At 43.7% G+C, this 15,708-nt stretch overlaps 1 protein-coding gene across 1 annotated transcript; it reads right to left on the reverse strand.

The window, feature by feature from the left end:
- Positions 1–12,975: 12,975 nt before the first annotated feature.
- On the reverse strand, positions 12,976–15,181 carry LOC103705203 (zinc finger protein ZAT9-like). Its single transcript, XM_008788841.6, has one exon. It carries the CDS (start codon positions 14,512–14,514, stop codon positions 13,387–13,389), a length of 1,128 nt encoding a protein of 375 aa, XP_008787063.4. The 5' UTR covers positions 14,515–15,181; the 3' UTR covers positions 12,976–13,386.
- Positions 15,182–15,708: the final 527 nt, after the last annotated feature.

A 15,708-nucleotide genomic window follows, 5' to 3' on the forward strand; every position in this document is an offset into this window, starting at 1 on the left:
CCTGAGAGGAGTCCAGACCCACAAATGCAAGTCCAATTGGCCAATATCCTTTAATAGTTTGCTATAAGTTTTTTTTAATTTATTTTTCGAGAAAAAAAAAAGAGAATTTGCAAGTGAACTGTAACACTGTAAAATTTTCAGAAGTTTTCAGTTTCTCCTCTGTTCATTTATTACCAAGCTGCATATCTATATATATATATATATATATATATATATATATATATATATATATACATTCTTCTCAATTAGTGGTATAGTTTGTCATAAATAGATTCCTATCTTTTAAATGCATTAAAGCATATTCATGGACTTCATCCGAATTTCTGGTGCATTGGTTCCTATAGAGGCGTCATTTTGGTTTGAACTAGCTGATACTGACTCAAAATTCTAGAACAAAACTTAGTTACATGTTACATAACCCCCCACCCCACCAAGAGGGAGCGATCTTACTTTTGACTTATTCGTTCATAAAGAATTCCTGAATTCTCTCTCATCATTCAAAATATTATTATTTCTAATATATTACATATCCTTTTTCACACTATCATCAGTCTATTAAAACTAATGAAATTCGTCTTGAGCCACATGAGAAAAATATTAGTACCAAAATACAAAGGAAACCATCAGAATCTATCTCAGACCGGAAGTGTGAATTTGCGACATGAACACAAACCTGAACAGTGCCTGGTAATTGCAATTCACACTAATGATCATCGAGCGCACGAGCTGGCGAGGTCTAATAGAATGCAAAAGAAAAATGAGAAAGAAACAGAAAAGAAAAGGATGCAGTAACTGGGGTTGGGAAAAGTGAGCATATGCAGTTTTTTTGGTTCAACCACAAAAAGATGACTATGTGGGCATGAGAAGACCATAAATTTCTTGTTAAAATTTATGAGGCAAAATAACATCTAATTTTGATGTCACATATCAAAGAAGCCAGAGGAAAGGATGCAAAGGAGATAAAGAAAAAGGAAAAGGAGGGAGAAAGAGTGTGCTTTAGGCCCTACCTCACTGCCAATAAATCTTTGGAGTCAAGTTTCTTTCCCAACCCCACAAAATGCACTTTGGGAAACAACCATGGTCATCTTAGGCTACGTGACAAGATTTCATGATGCTGCTACTTCTTGTGCTATCAGGCAGTGCTTAACATGCGAAGGGTTCTGATGGACTGTTACCAAACTTTCCTTAACAACGTGGGTTGGTGAATGAACTATCACAACCTTAAAACCTCATCCAACAATACTACTCGGAAGATATTTTTTAGTTTCCTCCCAAGAACTCATCCAAAAAGATTAGCCAGAAGATATTTTTTAGATTCCTCCCAAGAACTCATCCAAAAAGACTGGCCAGAAGATATTTTTTAGATTCCTTAGTCCTATATAAATATTCAAGATCTCCTCAGTGAATGACCAATGTAGGACCAAACATACGTCCGCACGAGTCCTCACATACTTTTGTTCAAGCCATGATGTTCTCGACAGGCTAAGGGTCCAAATACACTCAAATCTAATCACAAGCACCACGATAGGCCCGTGGTCAGCCTCAATTAACCAGTGTTGCAGTATCCTCTAGTATACATAGGTTATGGGCCGAGTTTGCTTTGATACTATTTATCACAACTTATGACTCACCAAAAAAGACTATCCGGAAGGTATTTTTAGAATTTCTTATCTGTATAAGTATTCAAATTTTTCTCGGTGAATAAATGATGTGAGACTAAATACATACATATGAACCATTTCTTCCCCCAATTTGTTGGCCAAAACATTCAGAGTTTGAACGGTTACATGTGAACTATCTCAACCTCACATATTGATTGATCCATTCAACAATGCCTAAAAAAAAACCAACAGTTAAAGATTCTACAAAACTTCTTGAAGCTTCTGGAGAGGCACGTGTCAATACATAACAGAAGAAAAGAGTGATGACCTTGAGGAACTAGCTTGTACTTATCTCAAGAGAATACATGGCCATTGCCAGTCAAGTGAAATGGTGCTTTATTTTTTCGAAAAAATGAAATGATGCTTTTTATCAATCAAGTTGACGATTGACATCCACAAAGCAACCAATTACAGCTTTTATTCTCCTTTCAACTTATTTAACATTGAACTTTGAAAGTCTAAGTCTCTAAGAACAATTATTTTAGTAATTAAATTGATTCTCCCTTATGGGAGGAAAACTAAAAGTTTTTCTAGATACAATCGGAATTTATTCTAGATACAATCGGAAGATGGTAGTTAAGCCCCCACACACCCCCCACCAAAAAAAAAAAAAAAAAAAAAGTTAGGGCCATCACCATGACCATAATGAGGCACAAAGCCAACTATATGGCTTGGCTTCTTTATTACAGTAGGTTAAAGATTGAATAAACCTTAGGCTAGCCTTACTTGATCAGTTTTTTGTGAGGTTACTGTGGCTTTAGTTATTAAAGACTAAAAAATATTCTCTCTTTTGGTAAGTCACAGTGCCTCTAGGCAAGTCTAAAAGCCATTACAAAATGCAATTATCTTAAAGAATTCCCTAAGCCTTTACTCTATTAGTTCATCAAAGAAGTTACTCGTCCAAGTAGAGCGGTAGTGATCACTTCAACCACCCAACACAAGCCTCCTCTAGTGCAACTTCTGATCACTTCCAATATTTACTCGCTGTCTGGGCTTCATCAAAGTCATAAACATAAGTGTACTACTGTCAGTAGATAGCACTCAGAAGGTAGCTCATAATTTCCAGAATTGGTGGAACGATCACTAGCTATGGGTAATGTGAAGAATTACCATCAAATTGGAAAATAAAAGCCTATTGAGAGGACTCTATTAGCAGCAGGAGCATTGGGTGGGCATCAAAGACCACACTTTCAAAGGTACAAAGCAAGATTTTTTTCGCAAACTGAAGATTGACAGGATCAGGAACAGTAGCGAGCGGCTGCTACTGGCCTAGCCTGTTCCTTTTGTCTCTTGGTCCCTAAGCCGGCGTTGGCATCGTCATCTTGCGCTAAAAGTGCTGCAGAAGGCGTGGAAAGCCCACGGCCACACCCGCCACCCACTTTGGTCTCCTTCTCCAAGCGGACAACAACCAACTCACGAGCATGGAAACGCCCGCCTTGAAATGTTTCCCGTTATTATTCTACGCCACTTTATCTATTTTATTCCTTTCCCACCCCCAACATTATTATTTATACCAACCTTTCCTTCATTGCCCAAGCCAATAGCACCAACGAGGACAGCAATATGAGCTCTTGTGTACGGGTGAAAAGGAGTTGGGACCCAGCATAAGGAAGGGCGATGGCCACCGGTTCATGCAGATCGTCCTTAGTCCGGACAAATCATATTACTTTGGAAATAATTGTGAAATCTTGCCTCATTCAGTTGATTTTTTTTAAAAAAAATTAAAATTAAAGTTACTCTAAATGCTTTATCCATTGCACGCGAAGGGCAATAAAATAATGTAAACTTCTCTTGTATCTTGATCGACTGACATGTGGGTCTTAAGATGGTGATATTTATGCAAAGAGTAATGCTCTAAACCCTTATAAGGAAACCTAAAAGCAGCACCTCCTTGCAACTAATTTATTGGTTCTCTCTCTCTCTCTCTCTCTCTCTCTCTCTATATATATATATATATATATATATATATATATATATGTATATATATATATGTATATATATATATATGTATATATATATATATATGTATATATATATATGTATATATATATATATGTATATATATATATGTATATATATATATGTATATATATATATATGTATATATATATATATGTATATATATATATATGGAGGATTGATTACCTACTCTCTGTTATGGTAATGTTATAGTAAGTTATCAATCTATCCATTTTTTATTGGACAAAAATCTCCTTACTTTTTATAACTCTTAAGAATATTTATGTCTTTTTACAATCCCACATTAACTCACCCTCTCAACCTCCTAATTAATACTCTCTCTCTCTCCGGTATACATATATGTATATGTATGCACATACACACACATACACTTTATATATATATATATATATATATATATATATATATATATATATATATATATATATATATATATATATATATGTATATGTATACATGTGCACACACACTTATAAAAAGACATAAATACCCTTAAGAGTTATAAAAAGTAAGGGTATTTTTTGTCCAATGAAAAATGCATAGATTGATAACCTACCATAACAGAGAGTAAGTTATCAATCCCCATATATATATATATATGTATGTATGTATATGTATATAAAGAGAGATCCAATGTTCTAACCTTGAACAAGAAAAAGAAGATAATGGCATCTTCACTGTATTGCTTAAAAATCTAAAACTAATGTTCATCTATCCTAGATATATGAGATTATTATGGCCAAACCATAGGGCAAAATATTTATAACGTGCAAGCCATAAATTTAGGTTTCCACGAGATATGGATCAGATGGGTCATGGGCTGCATGGGGGGTCTCTTCTTCTCCATCTTGGTTAACAGTATGCTCTCTTGTTTCTTTGATTCATCCATTGGGCTCCGGCAAGGGTGCCCTTTGTCCCTCCTGCCCTTTATTATTTGTGCAGATACTCTATCTAGAGCTTATCGGCACGCCGTGAACACCCAGACCCTGGAGGCTTACAGGCCAGTGCAAAGGGCTATGTCGATCTCCCATCTGCTGTTTGCTGATGATTGCTTGCTGCTGACTCGGGCGACCAGGCAAGCCGCATATGTGATCAGAAGGATCCTCTGAGCCTACTGTGTTGCTTCTGGCCAACGGGTCAACTCGGCCAAGTCTACAATCTTCTTCAGCCCGAAGATCAAGCCTCGTGTGAAGGCCGAGATCATGAAAATTATAGGAGTTGGCGAACAGGAGAGTGCTATGAGATATCAAGGTGTTCCAATCATGGGACGACATCTACGTAGAGGGGATTGTTCCTCTCTTGAGTTCAGCATCAGGCACAGGATTGAGGGGTGGTAGATGTATACACTATCCATGATGGGCAGTGTTACTCTGGCGCGATCAGTGCTGAGTTCCATTCCGGTATATCTTATATCCAACGCCATACTTTCGTGGTGTCGTTGAGGTCAGTTGAGCAGCTCATCAAAAATTTTATCTCGGGGAAGCGTGGCGACAGGGGTAGTATCCATCTGGTGGCATGGGAGGTGATTTGTCAGCAGGTCAGGTATAACAGATTGGGAGTGTCGTCACTATTGGCGAGACGGGAGGCATCAACGATGCGGCTTGCAGCCAGTTTTTATTGGAGCACGACAGCATATGGTCCTCCTTGATGAGGGCCAAGTCTGGTACCTTGGCGGTTGGTGTCCGGGCAGGACGTCATCACTCACCCATTTGGAGGGAGATTTGTGCCAGAGTTCCATCGGTGCCCCAAGCGATCCGATGGACTATCGGGGATGGGACTTCTATTGATGTTCTTGAGGATAGCTGGGTGACTGAGTTACTGATTAGTAGATTACCGACTATGGTGGACTCGGGCAGGCTGGTGGGATACAGAATATGTGACTTGCTGTTTCCTGGTGAGGGGAGATGGAATGAGGGTTTGATCTGTGAGGCTTTTGGGGAGCAGTTGGTAGAGAGGATTCTAGCCTTACCGATTCCTTCACGGGTGGAGCGAGACAAATTGATTTGGATGCCGTTGGGCTAGTCGAGGGTGTGCACCAGAGATCTTCATGCGTGGACTAACAGGGAGCTAGACAAGCAGATTGATCATGGATGGATCTGGAGGTTGAGGGTGCACCCCCGGGTGGCGCTTTTCCTTTAGAAGGTGGTCTAAGGCTGCCTACTGACCAGGAGTGTGTTTGCCAAGTGGGGGATGCAGATAACTCCGCTATGCGAGGTATGTCTAGACTCTGAGGAGACTATCAGTCATGTACTTCTTCGGTGCCCTACAGCTATGCAAATCTGCAAATGTTCACCAATGCCACTCTCTTTGTTGTGGGAGTCGGTGGAGGGGTTGCTTCGGTATTTGTGCGATTCCCTCCGAAGGCCTAGCACCGTAGAGATGGGGATTATGGTTGCTTACTTGCCCTATCATATATGGGTAGACAGGAATGACCGTCTATTTGAGGGCAGGAGGTCATCCCCACGGGTTGTGATGGACAGAGCCCTACGGCGTGCGGCAAAGGTTACTATGTTGGCTACATCAAGCTCATCTGGGAGGGTCAGGGATATCTGGGATACCTGTACCGCTGTCTCAGCGTCCAGATTTATCATTTCTCTTGGATACCCCCACCTCCTGGTTATCTTAAGGTGAATCTCGATGGAGGTATGGCCGGAGATAGTGCTTCTGATAGCACAAATTTTGTGATTAGGGACCATAAGGGCAGATTTATTGCAGCTGGAGGCGCGAAGCATACCAGGTTTGACCGCAGTAGGAGCGGAGCTACGAGCAACCTGGGAGAGTATTTTATACGTGAGATAGGTGCTGGGGGCCAACAACCTATTTCTTGAGAGTGACTCCTCCATGATGGTTGACTGGATCCGAGGAGCGGATAGGTATGGGGACGGCCACCCATTGATACGGGACACCCGTAGATTGGTGCAGAAGTTGACCTCCTGCCAGATAGCGCATGTGTATCAAGAAGCAAACAGTGCAGCAGACTGGGTCGCCTCTTATGTTGTCCGACATTCCGGAGAGGTCATTTGGACAAGCTTAGCTTGCATCCCACGCCCATTGTACTATTTACTTTTATTTGACCTGGCTGATTGTACTCAAGTTAGAATTAAATGAAATAAAATGCTGTTTTGATCCAAAAAAAATCTCTAAAGTATAGCTAGGGCCCACGTACCATGTGATGACTCCGTAACAAAGAATTAATCTAAACGGCCATGAATGTCTTTAGAGTTGTGCACTGGGCCGGGCCGCCCACGGCCCGGCACGAAGCGGGTCGTGCCTGGCACGGCCCGCTTGCTACAGTGCCGGGCCGTGCCACACGGCCCATTTGAGAGGGCCGTGCTGGGTCACAGGGTACTGGCCCGTGGGCCGAGCCCGGCACGGCCCGCTTCGGGCCTGGGCTGGCACGGCCCGTTCTAGGCCCGCGGGCCGGCCCGGCCCGATAAAAATTAATGCTTCATAAATTTCCTAAAAAAATTAATAAATATTGAAAACTAAGGATTTATGAATATAAAGCCACCTTAATGGTGGGGGGTTTGGCATAGACCACTACCAGTTTATTAATTTAAATCAAAATGGTACATGAAGGGAGGTTTGGACCTTGGTCTGACCTCTAGAATACAATAAGAAACTAAAAAAGGGCCGAGGTTTGGACCTTGGTCTGACCTCCAGAATACAATAAAAATGTACAATTATAAAAAAATTAAGAAATCTTACTAATCATCAGTGATTCAGTGAATCAGTATTCACTCTTCAGTCTTCAGTCTTCAGTCTTCAGTAGTGTTTGTATCATCATCATCAGAGGATGTTGTATTATGTCCACCTTTATCTTGAAGTCTTGCCTCAGCATCCAACCAATCCTTGAAGCAGAGAAGCATCTCCACCGTTTCGCCTGTCATCCTACTTCTCTTTTCGTCAAGAACACGTCGACCTGCACTAAAAGCGGATTCCGATGCTACCGTGGACATCGGCACAGCTAAAATATCGCATGCAATTGCAGACATAACAGGATATTGATTTCTAACACTCTTCCACCAAGATAATACATCTAGATTCTCTATTTGATTTTCATCATATGCAGACTGAAGATCATTTCGTAAATAAAATTCTAGTTCACTACTTAAAGATGAAGAAGATGAAGAGGAACTTGAAGCATGTGTGTGTCTTCTCTGTGCAATGAATGAAAAAATAGATGACGAACGAGAACTACTAGAAGAAGAAATAGAGGTTTGTATTTGTGTTCTAGATCCACGAATTTTTTCATCATATATAGCATAAATATCATAAAGAAGTTGTTTTACCTCATCTTTAGCAGATTCAGAATCTTGATTCATATTTTCAGAATATGCATCAAGTAAAATTAGCACGCCATTTAATTTAACTCTAGGATCAAATACAGCAGCTAAGTTATGCATAGGACATATCCTGTCCCAATACTCATTCCATTTAGATTCCATTAGGTCAATAATAGGCATTAAAACATCATCATATCTATGTTCTGCAAATTTTTGACTAATTATATATGCTTGTTGTAAAAATGAACATGAAGTAGGGTAATAAATACCAGAAAGAACATTGGTAGCATTATAAAAACTAAGCAAAAAATCTTCCAAAATTTTTTCTTTATTCCAATCAGTTTCAGACAATGTAAAGCCTAATTCACGATCATTAATATATGCACTTAATAAGTTTTTATATGGGTATGCATCATGTATCATGCTATATGTGGAGTTCCAACGAGTAATTACATCAAGTTTAAATTTTTTAAAACGTTTACCATGATTTATGCATAATTCCTTAAATTCTTGAAGTCTTGATCTTGAAGCATGAATAAAAGAAACTGCATTTCTAATTTTTGAAATCACATCTTGAATCATGCCCATGCCAGCTTGAACAGAAAGATTTAAGATATGACATGCACATCTAATATGCAGTAAATTTTCATCTAATATGGGATGCAATGAGTCTTTTAATAATACAACAGCAGAATTATTATTAGATGCATTATCAAAAGTAATAGACATAATTTTATCATTAATATTATATGAACATGCAGTTTGATAAATAATATTTGAAATTTGTTGCCCAGAATGTGAAAAATCAAAAGCACGAAAAGCAAGAATACGTTTATTTAATTGCCAATCATTATCAATATAATGAGTAATAATGGCAATAAAATAATTACTACCTACAGATGCTGACCAAATATCAGAAGTTAATAAAATTTTTACATTTAAAGTAGAAAGTGTTTCAATTAAATTTTGTTTCATTGCTAAAAAGTTGGTCATAGCTACTCTTCTAAATGTACGCCTACTAGTTCTTTTGTAAGCAGGTTGTAGGTTTAATTGAACATATTCTTCAAAATTAAAAGATTCACATAAACTAAAAGGTAATTCATCCTTAACTATCCATTTTACAAGTGCTTTTCTTTGATTTTCATGATTATATGCAAAATTACCTACAAGTAATCCCCCTTGTATATTAAGGGTACTTTGAGTTTGAGCATGAGAATCATGCATCCTATGACTCTCTTGATGTCTTTTTAAATGCCCTGTTCCCCCACTACTACTACAACTATAAAGTTTGGCACATTTTTTACATCTAGCTTTCCAGACTCCATCAACCATAACTCTATCAAATTCATTCCATACAGCACTAGTCCTCTTACGAGAAGAGGTTTGATCTTCACTCGGTTCACCAGTTCTAGAGGAACTAGGAACATGGGGTTGGGGATTAGTTTCTTCTCCCTCAGAAACAGGAATGCCAAACTGACTTTCCTCAAAAGATGACATATCTATGATTAATTCAAAAAATAAAAACTAACCGCAAGGAGGAATTGAGTAGAGGGTCGGAGGGCAGAGGCAGAGCCGAGATTCCGAACTTCCTCTTGTGCTCTCAACAGAAGCGACCTTCTCTTCTCAACAGGAACCTCCTCTTGTGTAGCACTTGAACAAACTAAAAATTAAATTGCTAGAAGAGCACTTTAGAAGAGAGAAATAATAGCAGTAGAGAAGGAGAGAATGAGAGGTTTGGTGTGGTGAGAATGAGGGAGGAATGGGCTATTTATAGAAGCCCAAAATTTTTTTTTCCAAAATACCCCTCAATTCAGCCGTTATTGGACTGTTGGGAGGGGTAAAATGGACTTTTTCCCGAAAATAGCCGTTGGAAACGGCTATTTTCCTCCCCCCTCTCCAGACGGGCCGTGCCGGCACGGCCCGTCTGGAGCCGTTGCGGGCCGTGCCAGGCACGGCCCGTTTGAAGCCGTTGCGGGCCGTGCCTGGCACGGCCCGTTTGCGCCCGTTACGGGCCGTGCCTGGCACGGCCCGTGGCGTGCCGTGCCCGGCCCGGCCCGCCAATAGACGGGCCTGGGGCCGGGCCGGGCTGGCGTTCCGTGCTGGACGGGCCGTGCCAGGCACGGCCCGCTTCATAAGCGGGCCGGGCCAGGCACGGCCCGTTTAGTCCTTTGGCCCGGTGGGCCTGGGCCGGGCCGGCCCGGCACGGCCCGTTGCCCAACACTAAATGTCTTTATTCCTAGGAAACTTTGGTATCAAATATTATTTGTTTACAGTATTCAACTGTAACTAGATAATCCAATATTGTATCCTTTCGTTGTAATTTCTTCTTCTTAATTAAACTAAAATAATAAATTTATAAGTATTATGAATTATACAACAGGAAAGAGGCCCATAGATAATGGTCCATGCAACCATGGGTAGCCCTTCCTTGGTACCTCTCAGCTTAGTATAATAACAGATGGGCTATCAGAAAATGTATTCACAAATTAGTTTTATTGGAAAACAATATAATTTTATTAGCCAAGATTTATCATATTTGTCAGTGCCGTATTGATATCAGACGGATACATTATACTCTATCAATACTTGGTATATTGAGCTGTACCATATCGATGTATAGATACTATAATGGAATGATACCGATATAAAATTTAGTACCGAAATAATGGATCTTGTATCAGTGACCGTTGATAATATCACTAGTAAATAGTACTAAAAATAATAATAGTAGAACTGTTTGGGGTGCCCTATCTTGCACTGTGATCAAAAAGAATCAGACAACAGTGTCCGGAGGAGGGCCTGGTATAGCATCTTCGCAACCACCCTTCTAATGTTGATGGGCATTTCTGGCGTAGGCGAAAGTGATACCTTTCATAATTTTGAGCAACGAGGTGAGACCATGAGAGTAATATTAAAAAACATTCAACCCAGGTGCAAACAGACCTTTTCTTTAACGGGGGTTGAAGGAAATCTACTGCTTGCATTCAATCATGGGGACTCGGCCCTTCTTCGCATTACCCCTTTCTCTCTCCCCCCCCCCCCCCCCCCCCCCCGGGGCGAGTAATGCAAAGCTAGCACGGAAAAGTTCCAAAAAACAATAAAAAATCACGTATCTATGTGTGTCCTGACATGGCATGCTTTGCTGGCATCCCAGTTGGCAGATACTAACTATGGCTCCGCCGCTCACGGCCCCTCGCCGGCCAAAAGAAAAAAAAGTTCCACCGTAGCTCCCAAGCCTACCACCCTCTGGAACATTGGCGTTATGAACCGAGCCTTCCGACGCGGCCAGCGCTTCCGACCTTCACCGGCGGAGAGAAATTTTGAGGAAAAAAAAGAGAGACAAAAGAACTCCCCTTCTCGACTCTCTCCCTTCCCAAGCCTCGCTTTTTCAAACACGGACAGCACGAACCGAGCCCTCCGCTGCTTCCAGCGTTCCAGATAAATTTAGGTCAGCAATGGCGGGATCGGTGGCGGGCGGCAGCGCTAGGCGACAAGGTCGCCCAGAGAAAAGAAAGGCACGTGCAATAAGAATGCGGCATTTTAGTTTTTCCTTTCCTTTTCTATATTTTCTTCTCCGCCTTGGAGAGGCTGGGAGCCTTGGAGGCGCGGTTCGATTTTTCCCACCGCCGACGAGGGGCGGCGCTGCCGCAGAGGGCTAGCTTCATGGCATCGGGTAAGGGAGGAGGAGGAGGTACGGGCGGTGAAGGACTTTTTTTAAAGAAAAAAAACTCTCTCCGACAGGTTCCGAGGGGGGAGTCGGCGTCTCGCCGTCATTACTCGCCGACGATATGCCAGCGAAGCATACCTCATTTATGACACGTAGTTGTGTGATTTTTTTATGTACCTTTTCGTGTCACCTCAGCATTACTCCCTCCCCCCTCTCACCGCACACTCCATTTCCGCCGGTTTTGCTGCCGCTGTTCGTTGGATCAGTTAAAGTCCAGATCCCACCACAAACGCACGTACCCAACAATCCTTCCCTCTTCTACCGTAGTGGCATTCCCGTAATTTCGCGCAAATTAATTTTTTATTTTTTATTTTTCTCTTAGCCGGGTCCACACTCCACAGCGCCGAAAGCCCCCGGGCACACGAGATCGCGCTGTTGAGATGGCTCGGACCCTCGGATCGCTGGACCCCAGATGCGCCAGGCGGAAATGGACGGTGCTGATGGGCAGGAACGGGGCACCATGGGAATGACCAGCGCAGCAACTGCCAGCCACGGCAGGACGCTTTTGTCAGAAACTGGAGCCGCGGGCGGCTCTGGATGGCATGTTTTCCTACGCGACACCCGTTAAAAAAATATGCTCGCCTCCCAGGGCTATTTTGGGAAGTCCGGAAACATTTTAAGCCAGCGGGGTGTGGGGGCCTTCTTCGAAAGCGGGACCTCGACTAAAAACTCTCGGATGCGTGGGTCGCCACCCGAAAGCGTCCCATCGCCGACATCAGACGTACCTCTAAGCCAGCCACGTGATGGGACCACCAAGTCCTCTCTTGACTGAGTCCATTCCCGGTGCCATTTCTCCACCCGATTCGTTTTCGGAAGCACAGGAAATATTTGTGGTGATATGCTCGGATCCATTATGGCGGATTTGTTTGGCGCTAATCTCGGCTGGATCGCACAGCCACCAAACCGGAGGCGGATGGCCAGCGAGCGAGCGCGCGCGCGCGCGCGGACGAGAGGGTCCAAGGGGGGACGTGGACGCGAGGCGTGGAAGCGAGGAAAAGAAGGAAGCCACCAAAAAAGGTGAGGCGAGGGGAAAGGAGGAAGAAAAGAACAAGTACTGGCGGTGCCAGGGGAAGCTTTGCAGGTGAGAGCAGCAGTAGCAGCAGAGCAGCAACGAAGAACTTCTCACCAAACTCCAGATGAAGTTAGATGTCATTAGCTAGCGAGGGACTAGGAAAGCTCCAAGCTCGGTTCTCTTTTACTTCGATTAATTATAAAATAAAATCCTCGACAAGTATTTCTTTAGATTAACTTTTTGGAGGTGACTAGGAAACAGTCAGGCTGGAATAAGCGGCCGCTGGGCAGTCGTAATAATAAGCTAAAATGGACAAAGGAATAGTTAAATTAAAGTGGAGTTTCTCAATTTCCATACACCCAAGCTACTGATCGATCAGCTGTTACAGTAAGCAGCTGCGGTAACTTGAGAACCAAGAATAAATTCTCCAACACCAAAAGCCATAAAAATGGAGATTTAATGTCAGAAGAAGCAAAGGAGGAGCGATAGATAGATATACAAAGAAAGCAGCAAATCACCAGACTTGTCAAATTCAATGCTGAAAATATTAAACTGCGTCCTGATTTTTTTCTAGGTTGGTTTAGTTTGTTTTTATAGTTCCTACCTCGAAACTTCGAACCTGCTCACGATCCAACCGGATTCTGTACTTCGTCATCTTGCTCTGGAGTTCGGAGTGATGGAATTGGGGAGTGTAGATGAAGAGGAAGAGGGAAGCAACTCTCAGTTTGACGTACGGTTTGCAATAATGAACTCGGCATCAGAGACGGCGGAGAGCTCGACGTCGTCCTCTATTGGAGCGGGGAGGTTGAGATCGATGAAGCTGAAGTTCCCGCCGCACTTGGCGATGATGCGAGGAAAGGACGGAGATGGGGGAAGCGGCGCCGGCGAGGAGATGGAAATGGTGGTGGTGGCGGCGGCGGAGGAGACGAGGTGGGAGCGCTTGTGGCCGCCGAGGGCCTGGCCGGAGCTGAAGACGCGGAAGCAGAAGGGGCACTCGTGGACCTTGCTGGGCCCCCGATCGGCATTGCCCTCGGAGGACTCTGCGTCGTGGATCTGGGCCTGGACGGCCGGGATGCATCCTCCCCTGCTCTTCTTGTGGCTCGCACGGTGGCCCCCCAGCGCCTGGTACGACCGGAACACCTTCTTGCACGTGCCGCACTGGTACTTGCTCCTCCCCCTCGCCGCACCGGCCGCCGGCGGCAGCGGCCGCGATCTGCCGGCGACGATCTGTCCCTCCTCCTCCGCGTCATCCTCTTCATCCCAGCCGTTCGATCGCTGCTCCTCGTCCTCGTCCTCTGCTTCGGTCTTGGTCTTGGTCCAGATGTCGCGGGAGAGCATCATGAGGGAGAGGGCGACGTCCTCCTCGGGGGTGGTGTCGGAGACGGAGCTCACCGGCTCCGGCTCGGGGTGCTCCGGCGGGGGTGGTGGAGGGGCTCGGCGTGGGCGCTTAGAGCGGCGGGGATGAGATGGCGAGGTGGGGATGAGATGGGAGGACTCGGTCTCGCTCTCCCGATCCTGGACGATGGAGGAGGAGCCGGCCTCCACGGCTGCGAGGGACCAGGAGAATTCCGGATCCACTAGCCGGAAGCTCTTCCTTGGATTCTCTCTAAGGCCATAGCAGAGCCCAATCCCCTTCACCTCCACGTCGCCTCCCCGCTCTTCTACTTCCTCCGCCGCGGCCGCCGGCGCTTCCCGGGAGAAGGCGGAGGTGGATGAGGCGGAGGAGTCGTGGAATAGCTGGGCTTTGGCCGCTGGAGTGGCCAAAGTCGCGTGGGACCGCATGTGACCGCCCAGCGCTCGGCCGTTGGCGAAGCGGCGGAAGCAGAGCTTGCAAGCGTGCTTCTCCATAGCAACAGAAGCAGAAGACCACCGAGAAACTTAGAAGAAAAAATATCACAAAGTTTGGAGAGATGGAGAAGCTGATGCAAGTGTAAAGCTTCTAGTTTTCCATTATTTTTCTGGAGAGAGAGAGAGAGAGAGAGAGAGAGAGAGAGGAGGGGAGGAGAACAAGGAAGAGTGGAACTAGAAGGAGTAGGTGACAAGCATCCCACCACCAAAAGACCCAACCCACAAGAAGAAGGAGAGAGAGAGAAAGAAAGGAAAACTAAATTAATACAAAAGGAAGGCAATTAAGATTTGGAAAAGATAATTATGAAAAATAAGCAGCGTATATATAATTTGGAAGGAACGCCTTATTCCTAAAGTCATGCATCTCCTTCACGGCATGGTCTCACCACTCATACCTTTCTCTCTATCTTTCGCTCTCATTTTTATCAATTCACCATCTTCTTATTTTGGCTGGTTATTATGGCGTCAATTCGCATCCAAAAAAAATCCAAAAAGAAATTATAAGGAAGTGGTGATGGTACCGCGAGCATGAGCTCCACCTCTAACGCGGAAATGCTTTTGGAATTTTTCTTTTTTCTTTCTTAATAATTAAATCAATCATAAATGAGCCTTTTGGTGATTTTCCAGAGAGACTCCAACCCATCCATGTCTTGGTCTCTAGAAAATTAAAATCGGTGGCCGGGTTGTCGAAGTCAAGATAACTGCTGGGGTTTGTTGGAACGGCGAGGCTAAAAAAATCAATACCCACGCGTCAAGCCAGCAGTTCCCTTTCATTATAGTAACAAAAAAAACCATCCAATTCCTCCATTATCATTAGCATTAAACCATAATCTATATTCTTTTTTTCTTCCGGCTATCTTTTTTTTTGTTTATTAATTGAATTGTTCATTTTAAGTTCGGTTTTATGAGATTTTATGTACTCCAACTGCAACTCCCGGGATCCTTCGCACCCTATCGTGCCATGCCGGCCAGTTTTTCTGGTTTTTATCCCTGGTAATTTAATTTTTTTAAAATTAATAAAAAAGGAAATGGTTTTTTTAAAAAGAAAAAATCGAAACCAACTCGCCGAAAGGGGAGCCCCCTTGCGGGGAGTAAATGCCGTATTGTTAGGAGCCGGGCCACGACCGAGTCCCGGGAAAGGTCGTCCCTTTCCGGATCTATCCGCAAACGGGTCGCGTGGGCACCACCCCCTTC

The sequence above is a fragment of the Phoenix dactylifera genome, chromosome 3, assembly GCF_051530095.1.
Source record: "Phoenix dactylifera cultivar Ajwa chromosome 3, Ajwa_hap1_PhDact_Kaust_v1.1, whole genome shotgun sequence".
NCBI lineage: Eukaryota > Viridiplantae > Streptophyta > Magnoliopsida > Arecales > Arecaceae > Phoenix > Phoenix dactylifera.

Excerpts from the sequence above, each read along its gene's own strand:
- LOC103705203 (XM_008788841.6), bottom strand. The coding sequence starts at position 14,514 with ATGGAGAAGCACGCTTGCAAGCTCTGCTTCCGCCGCTTCGCCAACGGC.